Here is a 25,772-nt window from a genome sequence, read left to right on the forward strand (position 1 = left end):
ATGTTCATTACTAGAAAAATCCAATTCAACGTTGTTAAATAGAAATAAGTGAAGATCAAGCTCACTAATTTCAGTAATGAAATACATCTCCTCGCTAATAATTTAGTAAGAGATCAGTTCCCTCAATGAACATGTTTATATTTGAAAATTGCTCATACCTTTCAAGTTTTAAGTCTTATTTCTTTTTTTTTTTAATTGAACTGAAATACACCTATAGTTATTATATAAAAAATTAAATACAAATTATATAACCATAACATATATAAAATATATTATTAAAAATATACATATACATTATCTTATATTTTCAATTATTAATATAATAAAATAATTTATATTTATATTCATATGATTCTTTATATTATATTTTTCAATAGAATATTATTTTTTTAGAAAATAAACTTAAAATGAAATAAATATTAGATATTAAATAATTTTATTATACATTGTTTAATTAATTTTCAAGGAAAATATCATTCAAGGCCAACTAATGATATTTAATATCAATCAAGGATTAAAAAATTCTAAAATATCTCAGGGGACTTACTTTTAGATGTGAAAAGATTGTAATACTTTAACCTTTCTTTTTTAATTGACAAGTAGCTATTAGTTAATTAATGAGTATCCCTTCATATTTAATAAGAAGCCATTTATTAATTGATAAATTCAATAATTTAAAAGAGTTTGGTTGTAGAAAGGGATACATGTAGATTATATTTCAATAAGTAACCATTTGTATTTAATAAAAAGTCATTCACTAATTAATAAGTTTAAGAATCTAAAATAGCTTAGTTATGGAAATGGACAAGTGTAAATTATGTTTTAACATTCATTGATTAACAAGTACCAATTCGCATTTAACAAAAAACTATTAACTAATTGGCAAGTTCAACTACATAAAAGAACTTGGTTGTGAAAAGAGACAAATTAGATTATGTTTAAACAAGTAACCATTCATTAATTAACAAATACCTATTCACATTTAACAAGAAATTATTTGCTAGTTGATAAGTTTTTAAAAAAAGAAAAAGAAAAGCAGCAGCATATTATAGTTTTTTCTCATTTAAAATTATTTTTAATTCAGTCCCCTAGTAGTGAAATAATATTTCATAATCTTTTGATCATTGTTTGATATTAAATTGCCTCTCTGATCATTAAATGATATTTTCTCTAATTTTTAAATTTATTTTTACTTTTAAATGAAAATAATTAAATATATAATTAAAAGTCATTGTCAAAAGCTAATTTTTTCTATAATAATTAGTTAACGATAGAATCCCTTGCTAATAGAGAGACATAAAAATTGTTTGCCATATTTTTCTCATTCATTATTTATTTTAAAAAGGTATAAAAATGTGTCGTTAATTTTCTCACTATTTTTCTTGTCAATTATTTTATTTTAAAGAAGAATTGACAATTTTTCACTATTTATCCTTTCTAATTTTAAGTCGAGCTAAGAAATTAATATCCCTTACTAATTTTTTTGGTAATTTAACATTATTGAAGTTTTTCTAGTAGTGATTTTATGACATAGGTATTGATGTTTTGATCTTCAATCAAGAAATTATAAAGTACTATATGAATATTTGTAACAACTAATCAAAATATTAAGTTGTTTTTTCAGGTTTTTAAGTAATATAAAAAAATTTGAAAAAATCATAAAACAAAAGTGAGAATATGCGAGGCGTATGTTAAAGTATTCTAGAAATGTCATGTCGCATACTAATACATTTACCTTGTTTTCCCCCCATTATCAATGCTTCGTATTAGGGTATATATATTTACAAATAGTTCTCATGAAAGGCATCTCAACATCCTTTGGTCCGTGTGTGTACTCATCATGATGGCTTCCCGCTAAATAAATGGTAACAATGAATCCCAATTCTCGTTTCCGCAGAAAGAAAATGATTAAACTGAGTTGAACAGTCTGGAGAAAATGCCGCCAAGAAGGAAGATGAAGAGCATCCACAAAATGGGTCCGGGAAGAGCATATGTAAACGTAGTACGTCACACCTTGTCTTGAATTAGTAATTTGGTTATATGTTTTTCAGGATCAAAATAAATTTTACATCCACCCATTGGATAGATTTGATGGTCATCATCAGGGTACTCCCCACTCACTGCACACAATGACTCGATTGATAATAGGACTGTGCAAAAGTCTTTCAATTCGATATGATTCAGTTCAACCTGAGATAGTCCTGTCATGTTTGATCCTTATAAACACTAATCCTTCAGGATCAAAAAGATTGAAAAGATTGAATTATTTTTTTGGGTTGAATCGGACAGGAGATTGGACATTTGGACCAGTTGATCCTATTAGATCTTATTAATTTATTTAATATAATTATAATTTATTTATTTTTAACAAAAGCTTCAAGTGTAATTGACACTAAGAAGATGATTGCATAAAGATTTGTTGAGTTTGTTTCTAAATTGTTGTAGTAATGTAGTGTTGTGAAGTTTGTTGAGTGTTGTTTTTGTTGAAGTTATAAATTTAATTTATTTGGACTATAATTGAAATATTTTTTTCTTGCTGTTGGAAATGATTTTGGATTTATTATGATTATAAGTAATTTTATTATCTTTATTATGTTTATTATGTTGAAATGGATTATTGCCTCTCACAGAAAAAAAAGAAAAAAAAATAGCTAAGTAAGTATTGGACTAAAATGACCAATCTCCCAATTCTATGGACAAGTTCAGTCCTATTAGTCTTCGGGTTATTACTAAACAAGACCAGACTACGGGTTGCCTAACTCAATCTTTTTCATAAGAGAGATTAGACTTCAGGGTAGGTTAAAGTTCAGGGCGGACCAATCCTTTAAGTAGCCCTAAATATTATAATGTTTGATGACTTGATCATGACAAATAAATTTGTTTTTTGAATCTAGCTGGCTAGCTATCATGCACTCATTAATCTAACAATATCTTTGATGTAAATCTTCATACGTGCTGCAACAACAAAAAAGTTCTGTCTCAAATGTCCTGCAAGACACAAATGTTCTATTTATATATGAAGCTGAGACTTGAGAATATGGAAGGAAATATGAAATTATAACAAAAATCACACAACCTTCAGGCCACTTGAATAAGGAACACAACACCACATGATCAACACACGCACACCCAGATTATGCTTCTACGACATGATACAGATACTATTGTCTTATATTGATAAAATAAAGGTTGCAATCATTGTTCAGTTCAGACATCAACTTATTATCCAAAAATCAAGATCTAATCATCGTTTACACTATGTTCCATCAACTAATAACTACTCGATCGATGAGATGGAAGAGCCAGCAACTGATTGGCTCTTGGCATTGTAATTAATTAAGGCTACATTTTTCAGTCATATCCATGTCACTGGGAGACATGCCAGGTGAAGCTCCCAATTAAAGCAATGCACCAATTGTGCTACAAGAAACTTTGGTCAAACCAAATTGCATACCACGGCACACTCTTCTACCTGAACCAAATGATATGAGTTGGGAAGTCATGTCCTCTAAGATTAACATAAAGGGTAACCAACATATAAAACTAATTCGAAAATATGGAAGGAAATAATCTGGCATTATAAAATAAATTCAAGATTACATGCTCCCTCTGTTAAAAAAATATAAAATATTTTTAACAAAATTTCACTCTCAAATAAAGTAGTTATCTACTTTCAAACTAATCATATCTTTCCATATTTACCTCTATTAAACACCCTCTAATAAATATAAAGTTATTCATCAATAGGGGAGCTTAAAAAAAATGCAATGATTACACCTTAAAAGACTAAAAATGCCTTACATTTTTTAATATCTAATTTTTTAAAAAATACCTTATATTTTTAAACAGAGAGAGTAATTTTTAACCATTTCAGTAAAGACGATACATTCACACATATGACTAACCAAATAAAAATGAAACTTATTGTACTATTACAATAACATTTCTTTCATTGATTAGGACAAGAGGGTTGTGTAGTATGACCCATTATTGAGCTGAAAAAATTGGTTAATTAATTGGCGGGCGATAAGATGGAACATGAAAGAGCTAGCAAGTGACTAGCTCCCGGCATTGAGAAGCCAAATGTCTCAGTCATAGATATGCTAACGCTAGCTTTTGTCCAAAAAAAAAAAGGGTATGCTAATGCTAACTAGAGGTATAGCTATTTGCTTGGTTCAAATTAAATTTATAGATTGTAGTATATATATAATTCATAAAAATAAATTAACTTGGATTTGAATAAATCAATCAAGGCCTAGGACAAAAAAATAAAATAAAATCCGTCAATGCACAAATTTCAAACAATGTTTGATAATTCGTATTTTCAAACATATAATTTCCCTGAAACCCAATAACAATCAAAACTTCTCGTCTTTTGTTTTTCTTTTTTAATGACAAAAACTTCTCCTGTCTCTAGAAAGCCTGAAAATTGACCAACATTGTTTTTATAATTAATTAGTTGTAAACTTAAACAATTTCAAAACCATTGTTTTTGGCACACCATTGAATTCGTTATGAAATTATGTTTGTGATGACAGCATTAGCATCACTAAATTTCGCGCTTCAAATATTTTATATAGAAAATAAAGTGAAATTATAGGTTCCATCCTTTGAGATCTACTCCTTCCATTCATGTTTTTCTTGTTAAATTCAGGGGGGAGAATCTAGAAAAAAAATGTAGATTTTGGTAGAACAGTGCATGAAATAAAATATAAAGAATCTGATCCATTGATATATTTTCAGTTTAGCTTACAGATTAGGATTCACGTCCATTTCTTATGAACCATAATATAAGTCATTTTTCAGAATTTTTGCTTGGTTCAAAATATAGGGTATTGGCTGGTGTCATATATATATATATATATATATTAATTACACTGTTACTTTATAGAGCAATTAATAAGAATATTTTAAATAAGTCAAATGTTATAATTACACTCAAGAACAAGATTGGAAAAATATGAATTTTTTTCAAAATTAAGATTTTAACCAACTTTTTTAAAAAAATATAAATTAATTAATAATAATTTATATTGTGGTATGGAGGGAGTATAAAAATAACAAAAGTTGGACTTTGATTTCTAAGACGAGCAACTCACTGATATAATAGAATATAATTAATATTTGATTTCAATGCTTAACTTTGAAATCAATGCAAACGTGACATTAATTAATTATATTATATATATTATTGGTTCGCTCCTTCAAGCATAACGCAAATGAGAAATGTGCTATTTGCTAATAACTAAGAATGGGTCAACCTTCAAATTCAAAGTAAACCCAGGTCATATGAACTTTTATACATAACCTATTTTGCAACAGCTGATTATTCTTTAATTGAAGAGTAACACAATCCTTTTCTTATACTCCTTCCATTACAAACCTTTCAAAAAAATAAAGAACATGATAGATTTGTAAGTGTAGTTATATAAAAACTATTCAATTTAAATTTTTATGGATATATTAGTTATTAATCTTGTGATCTTGGTCATAGGGTAATGAAAACATACCAAATAATGTTTATAAAAAAGCACACACATGAACTTAAAGATTTTATGTGGATCGAGCCAAAGATAAGTGAACCTAACACTTTATTAATTTATTCAATTATTAAAATTTATTACTTATGGCTTATATATTTGTTCTTATACACATTCATGGACAACTAGTAAAGACTAGTTTGTGTAGCTTATATGTGATAATGTACATGCTCAATATCATCACATTAAAATGATTAAATTTATTAACGAGATAAATATATTTTTAAAAATATAATTTTATTGTTGTTTGAGCTAGTTAGTCAATGTTTTAATTGCAATTTTATACTTTAGATGTTTCACATTATGAATCCATTCTCTAATGAAGAGGTTGAGAATATCATTGCATGTAGGGCACAATATTTTAGGGGTATGTGAGATAAAGGTGGTTTTAAATATTACATTTGTATATACTTATGCCCCCAAAATATTGTGCCCCACATGCGATGATGTTCTCGACCTCTTTTTAAATGGGATCCTAAATTTTTATCATTAAATTAATAAAAATTATTTAAAATAAGAATAAATAAGAGTTATAGAGTATATGGAATAATGAGATAGCTATCGTTTGGAAAACATTTTCAAAAAATGGGCAAAAACATCATTTTACAAAATTATGGGTCGTTTGTTGCAGCCAATAATGAGTTCACTATGCCAGGCCATGCTAAAGTTAATTTGATTTATATAATAGTTAATGTTTTATACATAACGGAGATGATTTGCTCAAAATTTTAAAGTTTAGCTAGGGTTCATGACACTATTCCTATAATAGTTTAGGATTTGTGGTGCTAATTAATAAATGACACATCAACAAGAGACTTCCATATTAGCATTTCATTAGGCCCCATGGTGAACAGTAATGGCATTAACAAAAAGATAATGATGGGGTTTAAAATGCTCTGAATTTAAAATCTTTAAATTTATTTTGCACATTTTAATTGTTCAAGGTTCAAGGAGTTTTTCACACAATACTTTAAGGTTTATTTTGCTCATTAATCTTTTTTTAATTAAATAAGAAATTATCAACTTTTTACATCAATTTTGGATCCGATATAAAAAAGTTACTTTCAACAATGATTGTATAACTACTATTGAAAGTTATTGACTTTCAACATTCTCTATAACAACAATGGTTCTAGAAGCTCTGTAAATTCAATTTTTTAACTGTTGTTAAATGCCAATCATACTTGAGATTTGAATAATCAATCAATCCACATTCCACTACATATACATTTTCAAACCAATTTCACACATACCCCGTAGAAATAATTAAGTAATTGAAATTAACGTAAACCCAAAATCAAATTGCAATGTCAGCTTTGGCATCAAAATTTGTCCTTAGAAAGCCTGAAAATTGACCAACAGCTTTAGTCATTAATAACTAATTCAACAAATTCAAAACCATGATTTTATTTTATGCAAGTATACCTCTAAATTCATAAGGAAACCGCGTACATGGTGTTGTCATCACTAAATTAAAATTTGAAGTGAAAAGGAGTCGAGTTCAGACTTTGATTGTAGGACGGTCAACTCCTTAAGGTAACATGAGGACGAGACATGATAAGAGATAAGGTAATATAATACTCCTATCATATAATATTTAATTTCAATGCTTAACTTTGAAGTCGGCGCAAACGTACGGCATCATAATTATATTCCATTGATTGAGACATGAAAAAAATGTGAATTTGTTTATTATCTTGGCTCCTTCAAGCACAGTGCGACTGGAAAATGGTATTTGTTGAAAGCATTAAGAATGGTTTAATCTTCAAATTAACTCATAAATGAACTTTAATTTAGCAGCAAATACTACCTTCGACTTATTTATAAGAAACAAGTCATACATATAGTGAAGAAACAAATCATAATTATAAAGAATTCGAGCAATATGCTATATGCAAATAGGCTTGGAGGGAGTACATTTTTACAATCTAGACAAATTTTTTCATGATAAGGAATTTGAGCAGTAAAATATACTGCTCACTACTTGTAACTAATACATTTCTCTTTGACCCTATTTATAAGACAAAATGAGAAGTTTTTTGTCTTATTTATAAGTTATATCACCAAATTTTCATCATAAATTTCTGCTGATGATATTGTCATTTGCTCATATTATTTTCCTTAATTTTTAACACTTTTTAGGGGTATTTTGTTTATATTAGAAGCATTTAGAATCCTTTGAGCCATTTTTTTAATTTCCAAAACTTTTGGGGCAAAGTGAAAATTCTAAAAATTTAGAGACAAACTGTTAATTTTGAAAATAGTTTTTGAAAAATAAAAAATTTCATCGTTGTCTAATTTTTAGTTCTTAATTAATCCCATGATTTTAAATTGAGTTAATTCAACTTAAATTGTAAGTTATATTATTCACTAAAACATTTTTTAAAGTACATACTTTTTACACTTTAATGTTTAATTGTATTTTTCATAAATTGTAAAAGTATATTAGATTTAATTTTTGTAATCAAGAACTCCTAAGAAATTTACTATAACTAAATTCATATTCTAATCTTTCATTTTGTTACTTCAATTCACTACTACATTACATTTTCACAATTCACACTAAGTTGAATAAATTCACAAGATGCATAGAATTTTTTGTTCATAACTTGTTATTCAATGAGTTCAATATGTGTTTGAGGTTATGGGAGACTCTTGGATGATGATGATAGCTCCTTGCATGAAACTAAAGCCCTTAGATGAGTTAATTTGATAATCAAAAGGTTGCAAATGATGGGTGCTCAAAAAAGCTTAAGGATAATCATGACAATTTCACTTTCCAAATTTAATTTCCTTTTTACTTATTTTTGTTATGTATTTTTGTATCATCCCCATCATATTAATTTCATAATTTCCCATCCATTTTCAGATTTAGTTTTTCCTTTCATTTTCATTATTATCGTTTAAATAATCCCCTCCTAAAATTCATGACCATGCATCATTTACCACGTGAAAGAACCCTTAAGTGCACATATATAAGTGTTACATCACTTTAGGGAACTTGTTCGGCATAATTTCTAGTCATTAGATTGATCTAAATGAGCCCTAAACATCCAAAAAAACCTTCAGAATTCATGCTGTACAGATCATTCATCAACTTGGCCGAAAATTCACTTTCTTCCACCTCCACTCACATTCATCATTTCCTCTCAAGAATATCCATGAACTCTAACCTCCATTTCACCATTTCTACACGTTAAACCCCTCCATTTCAGCATCCAAGTACACCAAATCACTCCCCTAAGAGTCCGCACTAAAGCCTATAAACCAGAATCATCATCCACTTCCACTTCATCTTGGCCAATTATATTCTTCAAGTGTTCTTCCATGGAGTCTTCTTTTGGTGGTCATCAAGGAGGAGTTATGGAGGTCCAAATGAGAAGTGGCTAGGCGTGCTCAACCTTCATATTAATATACTTTTCAATCTCTTATTGCATTGTATTGTGTGCTAGTTGCCTTTTGTAAGCTTGTAAGATACAGTTGTGCATTATGCACACTTGAGCTTGGCTAATTATTTTTTCAATCAATTTGAAGTCTCATTTGGCTAAAAGGGAAGTTCTGGAATTAGTAATTAATTTCATAATTAATTAGTCATTTTTAAGCATAATTAGTTCTAAGGATTCATTTAGGGTCCTAATTAATCTAAAGAACCCAAGATTTCCAATTCCTAGTGGTTACTATGATGTTTTTAAAACCAATTAGAGGTTAAGGGGAAATTAATTAGATAGGGAAAGGATAAGAGATAGAGTTCATGTGCCTAAGAAGGCCCTAACATTGCATTTTCATCACACAGACCACTCATCTCCAAATTTGTCCAATATTGAAAGATACCCAAAAGATTACTTTATATTCAATCTTTGTTGTTTTAATTTCCAATCAACAAATCCAATCATTCATTAATGTTCTCAAGTGAATCAACTAAGGTTTTAATTTCTAATAAACTCTGCAAGTGGTTTGACCTAAGTTACCCCCTATACACATCAGAGTGTTTCTTAGTTTAATTTAGTTGCATATACACTTTTACCCTTTATTGAATATTAAAGAGAAAAAAATATATTATTAAGATATGTATATTTATTAGTAGGGATAAAGTTAAAAATTTATTAAATTTTTGTATAAAGTTAATAAATTTTAAAGTTTTTTTCATTTCTGTAAAACATTTTGGAAGTATAAATAGGACCAAAAGAGTAAGAATTGTTGTAAATTGTTCAGTTGAAAGTCATTTAAGGTCATCACAAAAGGTAACCAATATATAAAACTGATTTTAAAATACGGAAGGAAATAATCTGACATTATAAAATAAATTCATTATTACATAATTTTTAGCTATTTCCGTAAAGAAGATTACATCCACACTGACCAATTAAAAATGAAACTTATTGTACTGTTCCAATAACGTTTGTTTCGTTGACTAGGATAAGAGGGTTGTGTAGTACGACCCATTATTGAGCTGAAAAAATTGGTCAATTAATCAGCAGGCGATAAGATGGAACAGCTAGCAAGTGATCAGCTCTTGGCATTGATAGGCCAAATGTCTCAGACATATCCAGCTCATCAGGAGACATGCCATCCGGTAGTTCCCAATTGAAGCAGTGCACTAATTGTGCTAAAATAAGCTTCACAGTAATAAGACCCAACTGTATACCAGCACATCCTCTGCGACCTGAACCAAAAGGCAAGAATTCGAAGTCATGTCCTCCAAAGTCTATGTTGCTGTTCAAGAACCTTTCTGGACAAAATGACTCCACATTATCAGACCATGTCTTAGGATCTCTTCCTATAGCCCATACATTCACTATGAGTCGTGAATTCTTCTTTATGCGATACCCATTGATTGTGATGTCTTCCCTACACACTCGAGGGAGTAATAATGGTCCAACAGGGTAAAGTCTCATGGTCTCTTTAATCACCATGTCCAAGTAACTCAACCTTGGCAGATCAGCTTCCTCAACCATTCTGGTTTTTCCTACTTGGACTTCTAGTTCGTGTTGGAGTTTTTTCATCACCCTTGGGTTCCTCAAGAGTTCTGGGATAGCCCACAAAACAACAGCAGCAGAAGTGTCGAATGAAGCAGCAATCATGTCCAGAAGTATGGCTTTGATGTTGGTTCGATCAATGACAAAGTTATGCTGATCATCATAAGTATTCATGCAAGAGAGTAGTATGTCCACGAAGTCCTTACGTCTTCCATTCTGCCCTACCGGTGCCACTTCATGCTCTCTCATAATGGTTTCTAATATCTCATCAAGCTCCTTGCTCGTCTTCAGCATGCGTCTTCTAATGCCCTGAATTAAAAGCAATACTTTAGTTTCCAAAATCGTGGCAATTTTTCTTTCGGTTTTTAATCTAATTGGTTGTCGAACGGTTACTAATAATTAAAGTGAAGGGCCTTGTTTACCACAGCATGAAGATGAAGTTGTTGGCATTCCACAAATGAAGATGAGGTTGTTGGCATTCTTCCTCATAGCCTCTCATTCTCTCTCTCATTATGTGGACTAACGAGATCATACAAATGAAGATGAAGTTGTTGGCATTCCACAAACCAACTGGTCAATTAAATACTACTATGCGTGGCATCATGTTTAATACATTTTTTTTTTGTTTTGTATAAATCAAGTCAAGCAAGAATGTTAAAACTTAATGTGCAAATGCTGACAAAATGTAAAGAGTTCTATATCAAGAAACCTCACAAGTGAAGTTGAGTTATGAGTGTGAGGGATCTTCCTATCATGATATTAGTAACCTCTAGCTATTCTTACAATGCCGCTCGAATGTCCCCAATAAGTGCATTCCATAAGACTTCATGTGGAGTTGTGACTTTCTTATGGAAAAAATATAGGTGTATAAGTGTAAAAGAGGGCAATCTTTCCATAATAGGGTATCGTACCAAATCACATGACTTGTTTTAAAGGGACAAGACTTATGTACTCAATCTTATATATTTAATATATTTTTATCTCATCAAATTAAGATATATGAAATTTAATTTGTTAATAATATTAATAACAAGAATTTGTTATGGAATAAATAATAACTAAAAGATACGAATATTTTAATTTAATTAAAAATAAATACTTTAAGTATATAAAGCTAAGCATAAAGTTTTTTTCAAATTTATACTCCTCGTCACTTGCGTAGATGGCTTTCTCAAAGAACTTGATCATCCTTATATACGTACATGCAAGAGTATTAATTAAATTTTTCCAGTATTTCCATTTTCCCCTTTTGCAATTTGCTGGAGCTAATTTGAGGCCTGATACCTTGCTTTTCAATACTTTTTTTAAAATATTTTTTTTATCTCAGTAGTCAAGACAAACTTAGTCCGTTAACTATTTTTTCTATTTAAATTCTGTCAAATAATTAAAAGTGACTTGCATTTTTGTGAAGTTAGGATAGATAGATCTTGATTTTATATTTAAAATCTTACCTTTAAAATATGTATTAAAAAAGATAAAACTTATGTAATTAATCTTATATACTTAATATATTTTTATGGACTGAATAAAAAAATTACTCCTATAAAAGTGAGTTGTGTCCTACTTATGACTTCTCCCTCATGTTAGTCCCCGTAGTTTGACTATTTGAGGTTTGCATTTCACCTCTTACTTAAGAAATAATTTATTGGTATAAATCCTTAAAGTGAAGAATTTATGGTGCCGTAACACTCAATAATCATCGTTTTGGTGAATGTTTACTTCCTTGTCTCTATTCAATTCTTACAAGTCTTAACACTACCTGAATATCAAGTGGACCCAAGAAAGGCACGAAATCCGCAACATTGAAGGCTCCAACCAAGGTGAGTGCCTCACGAATAAGCCCCTTCAGATCAAACCTATCGTACCTGTTGCGTCCAAGTATCACTTTGTACATTATGTCTTCTACAAGCCGCCCCACCTTCTCCGTCACATCCACTGCCTCACGCGCCGCCGCCGATTTCTCAAGCGACTTCACCAACTGTCCCAACTCCTCCCTTCTCAGGGGACTGAACATCTCCACCTTGGACGCACTCAGAAGCTGCACAGTACAGAGCTTCCTCATGCTGCGCCAGTAGGGGCCATATTCAATGAAGGGCAATCCCCTGGAGCCATAAGCGAGGAACTCCGACGCCTGACTAGCCGGGCGGCTTGCAAAAACGACGTCGTGCGTCTTGAGGAAAAGCTCGGCTGCTTCAGGGGAAGAGACGACAACAGCAGGGACTTGTCCCAGCCGCAAGGACATGATGGGTCCATAGTGCTTCGCTAGAGACTGAAGGGACCGATGCGGGAGAGTACCCAACAGGTGAAGGTTGCCGATAACCGGCCAGGAAGGTGGACCTGGCAGCTGTTTCCGGTCATGCTGTGTTCGTTTAAGATACAGGAATAGGAACAAAGCTGATAGAAGGAAGATGGGTGGGAGAAGGAGAAGAGAAGGGAGGGGTAGAGGTGGATGCAACATGTTTGATTGTTTGTCTCGGAGAGAAAATAATGGTGTGAGTAATGAAGCTACTAAGCTAGGTTAATATAACAGCTCGCTTGCGTCGCCCTTCGGTGACTATTCTCTTGCTTTCTATTTCGTCCCAAACTAACTAAATTTCCCGCAGGCCAAATAAATATTGTGAATAATGACTAACTTGGTTAAAAAGTATAAGATATATAAATATATTATAGTAGAGAGTTTTTCTCAGAGAGGGAATCATGGTGTGAGCAATAAAGCTAGATTAATATAACACCTCGCCTGCGTCACCCTTTGGTGACTATTCTCTTCTTTTACTTTCAATTTCCACCAAAACTAACTAAATTCCCCTGTGGGCCAAATAAATATTGTGAATAATGACTAACTCCATTAAAAAGTATTCTCCTCATTTTAAATTATAAGACAATTTTAAAGATATTTTGAAATATAAGACAATTTGAAAAAAAAAACCAATGATAGGAAAAATATTGAAATGATGTTATAGTATAACGATTAAGTATATAAAAATATTTTTAAAAGTTTATAATTTTATTTTTAAAAAATATATTCATAAAATATTATATTATATTATATTATATTTATATATGTAATTTTATCTTAAATTATTTTATAATTTGAGACGAGGTGAGAGTATAAGATTTTTTTATATTAAATATTTAAAAATATAAAATATACACGTCATCTTTTGAAATTGTATTTGATTCTCTTCAAAGTCTTAAATTTTTTTAATACATTTGTTCAAAAGAGATGACTTGGTGATACATTCAACAAATCAGATTTCTCTGCTAGGATCTTTGTAGCAGCAATCTTCCCCTCCTAAGAAATATCATGATTCTAGAGTTTTTGACAAGCCAAGTTGTGACGTCATTAAAAAGTAATCCCATACATTAGTGAAATAATCAATTAATCCAATAGATGACCTGGTGAATGGTGATTCCCTTTGATTAGGTTTCAAAAAATAATTATGATGATGATGATTTAAATTTTTTACACAATCAAAAAGGATAATCTATTGAAAACAAGCCATAAGAATTCAAATATAACCAGATATTGAGCCCATTTGGATTTTAGTTAGGTATAATTGATTATAAAAATAATTAATTAATATGATTGATTTTAATCATAATTGATTATGTTATACGCAATTTGTTTGAAAATTATTTTTCTAAAATTGATTTGGAGGAATGGCAGAAAGGTCCTAAAAGGACCAATTAATTTAAATTTAATCCCAAGTGTTAAACTCCAAAAATTTACAATTCAATCTCTTAATTTTGCAACTGCATTATAATGAATTTGTAACTTATATTTCAAATTTTAACAAGAAAAATAAATTTTTTTTAATCTTCAATCATGTTAAAGTTTGAAAATTAAGTTGCAAATTTATTACAATACAGTTGAAAAATTAAGAGACTGAGTTGTAAATTTTTGGAGTTAGACATTTGAAACCTAATTTAAATTAATTGGTCCTTTTAGGATCTCTTTATCATTCTCCCAATTGATTTTAACAGAATAATTAATGCTTTAGTAATAAAATTGATTCCTATAATCAGCCTGAGGTAGCTTACTTGAAAATGCAATTATGCTTCAACAATCAATTATCTTAATTTTTAGCTGTTTGAATAATTTTGATTGAAATTAATTATTTAGCCCAAATAATCGATTACTTGGGCTATCCAAACAAGCTGAATGTCAGAATATGGTTGGATTATATGGGCTAGCTTGACTTAATCAATTCTTCAATGTTTGTGAAAATGGGGGTTTTTTTTTTTGGGCATTTTCAACAAATCTAGATTTGATTGAGGTGAATTGCTATTGACTTTTTTATTTAATTGTTGTCCTGTGATTGATATTGTTAATGGGTTTGATTTCCCGCAAGTGGAAGTTTTTCCAATGATGCCAATGAATTTATGTAGGAAGAGAGATTTATTTTTGAGAAGGATAGTTTGGTAATTTCACATCATAATTACATTTTTAATTAAATTTATGTACTAACTTTCCTTATGCATATCAAACATGTTTTTAAATTCCAATTCCACACCTTTTTGTTCCCCACTTACTTTCACTTCCACTTAGAACATTTCCAGCATACCAAATAGGAATTAAGTAGAGCCGGTAATTCAAGTCAAGCTCAAACTCGATTAAAAAAAATTAGGATCAAGTTTAGCTATATGAACTTTTTTTAAAAAATAGGATATTTTGAGCTCGATTTGAATAATCACAATTCAAATTGAACTCAACCCAAATGAGTCCGGCTTTCCTGAATTACCGGCTTTATAATTAAGGATGAGATTGAGATTTGAAGAGAAGCACAGGAACATATAAAAATTGAAAGAAAATTGGGACTTTGAAATAAAATTAGATCATGTGTGTGATACATGTCATTTCTGTACAACTTTAGGAATTGTGCACAGTCAAAGAATGAAAAGTAGTGACAGGTACGGAACATTGCACTGAGGGAGCAACATGCCTTCTTGAAATATATTACTTCTTCCTGCCTTGCTCAACGATTTGAGTTGGCATCTTATCCTTATGCTTCAACAACAATTGTTAGAGGAACACAACATAAAATTTATATATACCAACTTATCTCTCATTGGTTGAAGCATAATCCTCCTGCGTGTGTATGGATGCATGTATCTTTGTGCATGCACGTGCACACGCGCGTGTTCCCTGTCATATGTCGCATCATTAGTAACTCTTGTCAAGGCAACGACAGTGTTGGAGCCAAAAAGACCACTCCAATGCATATGAAAAAAATTCTCCACATATATTATAATTACAAATAACTAATTTTTATATACTATTTTTTAAACTTCACAAATGCTTGCCAACGAAATCTCCAGCTGACATGAGCTTCCTAAGATGAACACCAGTTATCACCCCAATCCCACTCAACATGTATAAATCTTCTAAGGCCACATTTCCTGAAGCTCCTTTGCCATATGAACAACATCTGGGTAGCCATGTGATCGTCTATACATACACACGCATATTCGTTTAGGGGGGGAAGGAATTTGTTATTGAACTCCAATCACAATCACTACAAAAAAGAAAGGACTTTTAACCATTGTGAATTTTGAAGTTTACATCACAGGACCCGACTGTATTCTGAATTTTAATTTGAAATCATGTCACTCAGTTTCAATTTAGAATATAAAACGTTGCACTAACAAAACCATCAGTTCATGTTTATACTTGTCCAGCAGATAAAGTAACAAAAGTACCTTAAACTTGACTTCAAACCAAGCCTTGGGATAATTCAAGCAAACTGAGAACCAGAAATCCATATCAATTTGGCATATAATTTCAACTATATATAGACTACATAAGTAAACTGCCAATTCACCATGGAATCATATATGAATAGCTCAACTCTGTCACATAATTCAAAGTAAAACATCCGCGTCTCTTTATTCATTTGTTTGCGTATTGTCTCGATCGATGAATGAGATTGATAAATGCTAAAGACTACTGTATGCTACTTGAAATATTTACTTTTCTCGCAGAAAGTTGAGTTTGCTTCACTTTTTGCACCATGCAGGCCAGGAAAACACAAGCATAAACATGATCAAGTAATACCTCGTAGCAAGAAAGATAAGGAAGAAATTAAACCCGTTGCTTCACAGAATTGATAAATTGTGGAGTCAGGAATAACAGAACTTAATATAGTTTCGAGGAGGGAAATGGGTTGCGCTCACCACCTTCCCCGAAGAAAAGATCAAAGCTGTAGTTTTCGGTTCTCTTATTCTCATAATGGCATCAGAAAACGCGGCATAATGACAACATTTGTATCAACTTAATAAGCAATGACAATACTTAAATTTGATATTGCAGACGTAATTGAAACAAAGTAATAGAAGACATGCCTTGGGATTAAATTCAACATTTCGAGCTTGCTAAGCAATATCATTGAGATCCAACTCACAGTCCAAGACGAATGTCGCCAATAAAAGTCATTTTTAAAATCAAATAAACCATATTGAGATCCAACTAATTATTGCATGCATATGGGTTGATTATTTTTTGGATCTTGCAAATTGGAGGAGAAATCAATGACATGCTGGAGCTTCATCTTGACATTCTAGAAGTAATATTTAGATATTATTGAAAAATAATAATTATGGTATATTCTACAAATAATTTCACTATAAATCATGTTAGCAATCTTAAGGAAATAATTTCATCATGATTTATTGCAAGAAGTCAATGATACATTGAAAAATCAGTGTCATTACGCAAATGATATTGCCATCACACCACCAAAATTTCAACTTAACTATGATGCCAGTTGTGTCCCGTGCAATTTATATTGTAATTTATTTTGAAATGTTTTCAATTTCCAGGACACCATAATCATTAAGCAATTTATTTCCAGAAAACCATTTGTAAAATAGTTGTATGGATATTTTCATAATAATCAGTAAGCTAAGTAACCAAAAACAATTTACTCAGGGTATTTGCAATTTATTCACAAAATAAGATTATTTTCTCAATAGATATTTTCAATTTAATCATTAATTTTAAATTTATTGAAGTTTAAATTTGGATTCAACCTTATTAAGTTTATTTAAAAAATATTGATGTTATTTAAAAACAATGGGGTTAATCTTTATGTGTTGATTATTTAAATTTTAAGAAATTTATTTTCCGGGATATTTGCATTATATTTACAAAATAAAAATAATTAAATTTATTAAAATTTAAATGTGAGCCCACCCTTATTAATATTTATTTAAAAAATTATTGATGCAATTTAAAATCCATTAATGAATACATTATGGGTTGATTATTTTTATGACCTTGCAAATTGGGGAAGAAATTAATGGAAGGAGAAATCAATGGTGTGCATGGAGCTTGACAATATGGAAGCCATCATTAGATATTATTGAGAAATTATTCAGCCTGCGTATACGTGTGAGCACATGAAAAAAATATGAAGCTAACATAGCTTCGTAATACGTTGATACATATGTTTGAGAGTCCTGATTTTATATATATATATATATATATATATGCATATAAAGATTAAACTCGCCAATTAGTAATCCGCCCATTATTATTATTACTTTAAAAATAATAATATAAGATTAATATCAAACTTGCAGCTTTTAAACTCCAAAAATGCACAATAAAGACCTTTATTCGTAATCACGCACTGAAGATACTTTAAAAAAAAACAAAGTACACTGAAGATAATGTAATTTTGATTAAATAATTAATTATTTCTCAAATTTTCTAACCACATGTCCGCGTACATAGCCGAGATAATTGAGTCAGAAATTTAGCATTCATGTTTGACTGTTACACACAAATACATAGCTCGGAGGTCTTAAATGAGTTCAGATTTTAGGGTTAATTTTGCATTGTTGATGTCAATATTTTTAAACAGACCGAACGTTGCTAGCGATTTACATAAAAATAATTTTTTCTAAGAAGTGAGGGAGTTTTGTAGGGTTAAAATTGAAACAAAGTATATATATATAAAAAAAAAAAAAACTAAGCCATCCAATTTTCACAAAATCGCTCTAGTTCACAGTTTTTTAACGGTTTGGCTCTACCCACTGATTTAGAACAGCCAAACCTGATTTAAAAGTTAAAACAAATTTTGCAATTTAAATCGAATCAAAACAAGGACCAAATGGCGGTCCAACCGATTGGACTGTCCAGTCCAATTCAATTTTAAAATCACTGGTTGATATTCGTGGTATTCACCATTGTCCACTTAAGCATTTGTTATTGCACTCGCAGGCACCCAATACTCAATTTTGTTTATAAAAATAATCAAAACTGCCTGCCTCAACATACGGCTCCACTTGGTCCAGATTCACCAGGTTTAATACAGCCAATTACATCCGCAAGATCTGATATTTGAAAACTCCTCATGAGCACCTCCAGAAAAAAAAAAAAAAAACACGTCCAGTACTATCCTCTGGATATTAATTTCTCGCTAAAGATTTCTCATCCAGATTTAGAGCCAAAAAAATGAGTTGAGCCCGTCGGGCTAACCTGTTTAAACCTATATAATAATAAGGCTGAGTTTGCAAGTATGACTCCAAAATGATAAATCAGATTTAAACGAACTAGCCTGTTTAACCTCATTTAATTTAGAACTTAAACAGGTTGGCCTTGCAACGATTGCTATAGGGCCAGCCCATTTAAGCCGCCATGTGTATATTTTTTTAATTAATTCTCATGACTTTCACTTTTTTTAGATTTGAAAAAAAAATTAAACTAAATCTTACTCCACATTATTTATCAACCCGTATCTATTAAGGATAGAAGGCCAAAAAAAAAGAAAAAATAGCAATAAAGAATCACTAATCAAAAATTATATCAGTTAAGGATAACTTGTTGTCAAAATCTAAGTGAATATCTGTAGATCTAAGTTAGCCTTTATCAATAAGTATTCATTTAGGTTTTAATAACAACTCATTTTAAATTAACAACAGTTCATTATAGCTTGTTTTTCATTCAAGTTTTGACAACAATTGGTTCTTAGTTGATATAAATTTCATACAGAAATCCTTGGTTGTTATTTTAAAAAAAATACAACCTTAAATCTCCTAATTCATCTAAATTCATGATAATGATTCATTCAGTTTAACATTACTCTTCTTTCTTCACTATGCTTCTCTCTTTTTTGCCGCTACAACTTGTCCTTGCTCTTCAGCAAGTCACCTCATCGCTGTCCCTGTCCCTGTCACTGTAACTCACAAGTCATTCTTGCTCCTATTTTTGCTCACTCTTCTATCATCCTTGTTGCTCATTCCGATAGTGCTCCCTTCCAAGAACCAAATCTCAACAATGCTTGACTAGTTGACGCTTGTTGTCATCAATCTCCTAAGTTCTCCTATCACTTATCATGCTCGTGCATTCATAACTCATGAGCTAAACTCTATCTGATGCATATCTTGTGCCCATGCTCTTTATTTTCCTTGATATGCTAGTCCTATATCTTAGTCCTTCAAGGCTCAATCTCATCTAATTTCGATTGAATGTTTGTTGGCTTAGCCGATCCATTGCTTATTGCTTTACTATCATTTCATTTGTGTTTTTAGTTCATTTAGATGTTGTTTAGTTAGTTTTGTCTACCAATCTTGATTGGGTATTATATTAGTATGAAGTAATTTTTTATTTGATTAAAAAATTTGAAAAAAATAAAAATAGTTAAAAGGGTTTGAAGCTCACAAGGCCTGCCCTGAGCCAGCTATATCAAGGGCTAAGCTTCATATATCAAGGTTTTAAAAGAAACTCGGACTTAAAAAAATTGGCCTTTTTAAGTCTAATCCCTTCAAGGGCTGGCCCGTTTTTTCAATTCTATCTAGATTGATAGATCTTCACGAAAGTAGGGATGGACCTGCAGGCATCGGACTAGGCCCATGGAATAAGGATTCCCACTAACTAAAATTAATATACTCATAGATCATATTTGTGAGAAATATACTATACACAAGCCCCAAAAAAAATTCCTCTTGTTCTCCTAAACAATTTCATTTTGCCTCCAAACCAAAAACTTATGTTTGACATCATAAACATATATATATATATATATATATATCCAAAGAAAAAGACTTGTATGCTGTTAATATTTTTGATATTGTAAGCACTTTGAAATCTACATTGTGATATAACTGAGCAAAAGTATATTAAGTATGTAAGTTTTCTTCATTTCTAATATTGTTTTCTATTATATTGATTATAAAATATCCTATTTGTTTAGTAATCTATTTCAATAAATATTATTTTACAGTAATTTAATAAATATTTAAAATTATACTTCTATAAAATTTTAGTATTGATATTTGGCGCCAAGTTTATATTAGAATGTGTAGAAAAGTCCATCATCCATTAACTAAAGAAGGGGTTGAAGTTTTGTAAGTCCTATCAAATTAGAATAAACTATTTTGATAGGAAGACAAACCTAACATGTACTACTTCGGTCTTTAACATAAGACAAAATTAACTAGTGTTTGCATTTATTAAAAAATGAAAATATAACCATTCTTTGCAAATAATAGCCATAATAAATTGTTGTTTAGGTTTAGAAATTAAAATGGCAATAAATAAATAAGGAGTAAAAATAAAAAAATTAATTACTCTAACTTTATCTTATATTAAAGATAAAAACAACTCTCAAACTTCGTTTTAATATTAAGAGCCAGAGGTAACAGCTAAATGAAGAAAAGTTGCATTCTATATTAGAGTGCAGAGTTCTTAGACCTAGGATGGGGAAAAAAGGAACAAGAATAGGGGAGGAAGAGAGAAAGGATAAATAAAAAATAAAAAAAATGAATATTGTGGACCCTAAAGAAGTGTTATTAATCATCACTTTAGCATTTCGACAACAGTTGAAAATGGACTTCTACCCCGTCATTAAAGTCTAGGAAGCAGCGCATGGGTAAAATTTTTAATTTATATTTATAATATTTTAATAATTTTTAACAATTACATATCACATGCGAATTACAAACTTTTAGAAAACTATAATTGACCAAGGTTTTTAAATGAATTTTTAAAATTTCCATGCATCCTTGAATCAGGTTTAATATTTCAAGACAAGCTAAAGACTTTATTCATGCGAGTGCTAGCGTGTATAAAATCTTCTCCTAATAACTTGGAGGAGAAGAAATCATGGCTACATCCATACTTTAGGAGACAGCAAATTTCAGTTACTTCATACTGTTAGGATTAAAAAAAAAAAAGGGATTTAGGTGCTCTCTTCTTCCATGCAATAGCCTCCTCCTTCAAAGGATTGAAATCACCCATGATCTTCTCCATCTGCGTACTTCATAGCTTTCGACGGTGAGATGGAATGAGATCTCGTTTTCACGCTATGAAGCCCAGTCGTTGAACCTGCCAACATGAAGATGTTGATGTCCACCACTGAAGCCCAATCGTTCATGTCTATCTCCTTCTTTGGTGTGGGACGCCTTCTGTCAAGTTTGAATCAAAGCTTTCCCTTCCTGCTGTGAAAAATATTCCATATTGTTACATCTTGCTACGTACTTTCTGCCATCTCCGAATCAAAGCTCTCCTTCATCCTTCTCGACCATCTCCTTCTTTGTGAAAATTGAAAGATTTTTAATGAGTTGAAAAGAAATCATGTATCTAAAAACCTACCTGTTTTCTGGTAAAAAAATATACCTCCCCTGTTTCAAAAAATAATGCAAAATATCTTGGGCACATGATAATTAACGAAAATGTAGATTAACATAATGTGCGTTTGTGTGCGCGCAACAAGCACACCTATATAACACAACTGGTCCACTCAAGCGTCTGAAAGATGTATACACAGTAATTGGGTACATGCATACATACATATATTGCCGAATAGGTCTCTGGTGAAAAGCTTCTCAGCATCCCTTGGGTGGGGGGGTGTGTGTGTGTACTCCCCATGATGGCTTACCACTAAATAGATGCTACCAATGAATCACAATCATTCACTCATTAATCTGACAATATGTTTGGTATAAATCTCCATACATACAACCCAAAAAAAAAAAAAATTCGATGCATCAGATGTCCTCCAAGAGACAAAATGTTCAATTTATATATAAAGCTGAGACTTGAGAATATGGAAGGAAATATGAAATTATAACAAAAATCACACAACCTTTAGGCCACCTAAATAAGGAACACATTGACACAGCACATGGTCAACTCACACAGATTATACTTCTACGACATGATACAGATACTATTGTCTTATATTGATAAAATAAGATTGCAATCATTGTTCAGTTCAGCAACTTATTATCCAAAAATCAAAATCGTATCATTATTGACACCATGTTCATCAACTAACAATTACTCGATGAGATGGAAGAGCCAGCAAGTGATTAGCTCTTGGCATTGTAAGGCCAAATTTTTCAGTCATGTCCACGTCACTGGGAGACATGCCAGGTGGAAGCTCCCAATTAAAGCAATGCACTAATTGTGCCACAAGAAACTTAACTCCAGTCAAACCAGATTGCATACCAGGGCACACTCTTCTGCCTGAACCAAATGGTAAGAGTTGAAAGTCATGACCTTTAAGGTCCATATTACTATTCATGAATCTTTCAGGATAAAACACTTCAGCGTTTTCAGACCATATTTCTGGATCTCGTCCTATAGCCCATATATTCACCATTATTTGTGTATTCTTTCTTATGTAGTAACCATTGATTGTGATATCCTCTACGCTCACTCGAGGAATCAGTAAGGGTAAAACTGGGTATAATCGTGAAGTTTCCTTTATCACCATGTCCAGATAACTCAGCTTGGGTAAATCAGAAATGTCTACAGGTTTATTCATTCCTATTACGTTTTCTAGTTCGTTCTGGAGTTTTTTCATCACTCTTGGATTCCTCAAGAGTTCTGAGAAAGCCCACAAGGTGACACTAATAGAAGTGTCAGTTGCCCCAATAATCATATCTAGAAGGATGGCTTTGATGTTGGTTCGATCAATAGCGTGGCTTTGTTGATTGTCATGCAGATCTGTGGAAGAAGTCAGCAAGACGTCTACAAAGTCCTTTTGTTGCTTTTTCTGCTCATTAGGTTCCTCTTCATGCTCTTTAATGATAGTTTCCAACATCTCATCAAGTTCCTTCCCGTTCCTCTTCAACTGCTTGGCCAAGCCCTGAATCAAAGGGTAACACCGTAACATACTGTAACACTTGCTCTATTATATTCCCTACAGTAATAATCAATATATATGTCTAGTATCAGTCAAATCTCACATCTGTATGGTTTACTTCGATTTTCGTATTCCATGTTGAATTTTGACTACTTCCAAGAGCGCAGGTCCCAATTTTCATGTTTTTCTTTCAAGAAATTTTATCATTACTTCTACACTGGTGGCTTTGACATAGTTAATTTAACATATCGTCATATGCCATCTTAATTTTTTAAAATGATATTTAATTTTAATTCTAATAAGCTAATCCTAAAAATAAAACAATTAATATAAAAAGTCAGAAGAAAATTAATACTCAAAAAAGAGAGAAACTACAATCAAAGTTTATAATAGCAACATCAAATACTGTGACCGAACAATTAGTTCACTAGATAATATAAAGTCAAGCCTTCAATATTTACAATCAAAGTATATAATATAACATCTAATATTTCTTTATATGGCAGCATTTATTTGTATCTTTATTCTCTACTGTAGAGCCAACTTTTAATGCCTAATAATTTAATCAGACAAAGACAAAGACAACCAGTTCATTGTTGCATTTATAAAGTCAAGCTTCCAATAGCAATGTCCAAAAAGAAATTGCAGATCTATCTGTCTGTGTCTAAAACTCTATCGGCCAGTGAAAACGAAACCTTAATGGATTTGTTGAGTGATCTAAATTCACTCACTTGTCCCAATTACAGCCACTAAATTTTACTAACAATTGGAAATTATCAACATATAGTTTCCTTTAAAAATTTAAAATCCTAGATTAGAAGACTTTTCGTGTAGGTATCTCTTCCAAAAATTATAAATTTATTGTTTTCTAATATCATGACAAAATTTCTAATAACGGCCCCATATTATTATCATTGCGGGGTGGATTTGCACTCACTGGATCCAGATCCATCTTTTAACTTAGCCAACCGGTTGACTCATCAAATTTATGTGTGAGATCAGAGAATTGTGCTTGGATTTGAATAGTAGACAGACCTGCTCTTTCCATTCAATATAAACGCCAAAGTAAAATTCAAAAAACAGAGAAAGATGGCTCAGGGACGTGATAATGGTGTCCGTACGTACCAGAATATCAAACGGCCCAAGCGAAGGAACGTAATCTGCGGGATTGAAGGCTCCGGCCAACCTCAACGTCTCACGAACCAGTCTCTTGGCGTCCAATCCATCGTCCCTCTTCCGCCCCAATATTATTCTGTACATAACGTCCTGTACTACCTTCTCCACCTTCTCGGTCAGATCCACCACCTCACGCGCCGCCGCCGATTTCGCGATTGACTTCATCAGTTCTCCCACCTCCTCCTTTCTGATGGGACCGAACATTTCAACTTTTGACGCGCTCAGAAGCTGGAGATTACAGAATTTCCTCACACTTCGCCAGTAGGGGCCACAGTCGGAGAAAGCCAAGCCCTTGGAATCGTAAAACAGGTATTGAGACGCCTGAGTTTTTGGGCGGCCTGCGAAAATGGTGTCGTATGTTCTGAGGACAAGCTCGGCTGCTTCAGGCGAAGAGATTACAATTGTAGGGACCTGACCTAGTCGCAAGGACATGAAGGGTCCGTAGTGTTTGGCCAGAGACTGAAGGGATCGGTGGGGGAGGGTACCCAGCAGGTGGAGGTTGCCGATAACCGGCCAGGCTGGTGGACCCGGCGGTTGTTTCCGGGCATCTTGGGCTCGTTTGAGGTGAGACAGTAGCAGAGCTGATATAATGAATAGAAGTGCGAGAAGGATAAGAGGGTAGAAGGGTAAAATTGGAGGCAACATGGCAGAATTTGTGTCAGAAAGAAAATGGCCAAGGTGAGACACTAGCAGAACCGAAGGTCAGCCCTTGCTAGTCTTTTGCTTGAAATTTATTTAATTTATTAATTATTAATCTTGACTGAGAGAGGGACTTGATGATCTGTAGTCTACAATGTTTAATAAAAGTTATATCATTACTAAAAAAAAAAAAAGGAAATTTGGGATTGATGGGTTCGATGAATTTGTGTCTTTGTGATTGTGACCGACTTAGTACAAAGTGGCCGGTGACAAATTTCTTGGTTAAACTTTCTGCGACGGAATTAACCGTTTTCCTTTGAAAAAAAATATTTATGACTTGTGGGTTA

The 25,772-nt window shown here is 31.7% G+C and overlaps 1 protein-coding gene across 1 annotated transcript; it reads right to left on the minus strand.

The window, feature by feature from the left end:
• Positions 1 to 9,813: 9,813 nt before the first annotated feature.
• LOC129318026 (cytochrome P450 CYP736A12-like) lies at positions 9,814 to 25,481 on the minus strand. Its single transcript, XM_054962524.1, has 4 exons — positions 24,736 to 25,481; positions 22,804 to 23,613; positions 12,276 to 12,860; positions 9,814 to 10,825 (listed from the first exon to the last, which is right to left on the minus strand). Exons 1-4 carry the CDS (start codon positions 25,429 to 25,431, stop codon positions 10,004 to 10,006), a joined length of 2,913 nt encoding a protein of 970 aa, XP_054818499.1. The 5' UTR covers positions 25,432 to 25,481; the 3' UTR covers positions 9,814 to 10,003.
• Positions 25,482 to 25,772: the final 291 nt, after the last annotated feature.

The sequence above is a fragment of the Prosopis cineraria genome, unplaced genomic scaffold (genome assembly GCF_029017545.1).
Source record: "Prosopis cineraria cultivar Desert tree isolate PC_DT_omini unplaced genomic scaffold, ASM2901754v1 PC1, whole genome shotgun sequence".
Classification (NCBI taxonomy): Eukaryota; Viridiplantae; Streptophyta; class Magnoliopsida; order Fabales; family Fabaceae; genus Prosopis; species Prosopis cineraria.

What these genes read in the sequence shown, in the direction of transcription:
- LOC129318026 (XM_054962524.1), bottom strand. Translation starts at nt 25,431, where the DNA reads ATGTTGCCTCCAATTTTACCCTTCTACCCTCTTATCCTTCTCGCACTT. An exon ending in TTGGGCCGTTTGATATTCTG is followed by an intron (nt 23,614 to 24,735) that starts GTACGTACGGAC and finishes CCTTTGATTCAG; the next exon opens with GGCTTGGCCAAGCAGTTGAA. An exon ending in TGGCTCTTCCATCTCATCGA is followed by an intron (nt 12,861 to 22,803) that starts GTAATTGTTAGT and finishes GACCGGAAACAG; the next exon opens with CTGCCAGGTCCACCTTCCTG.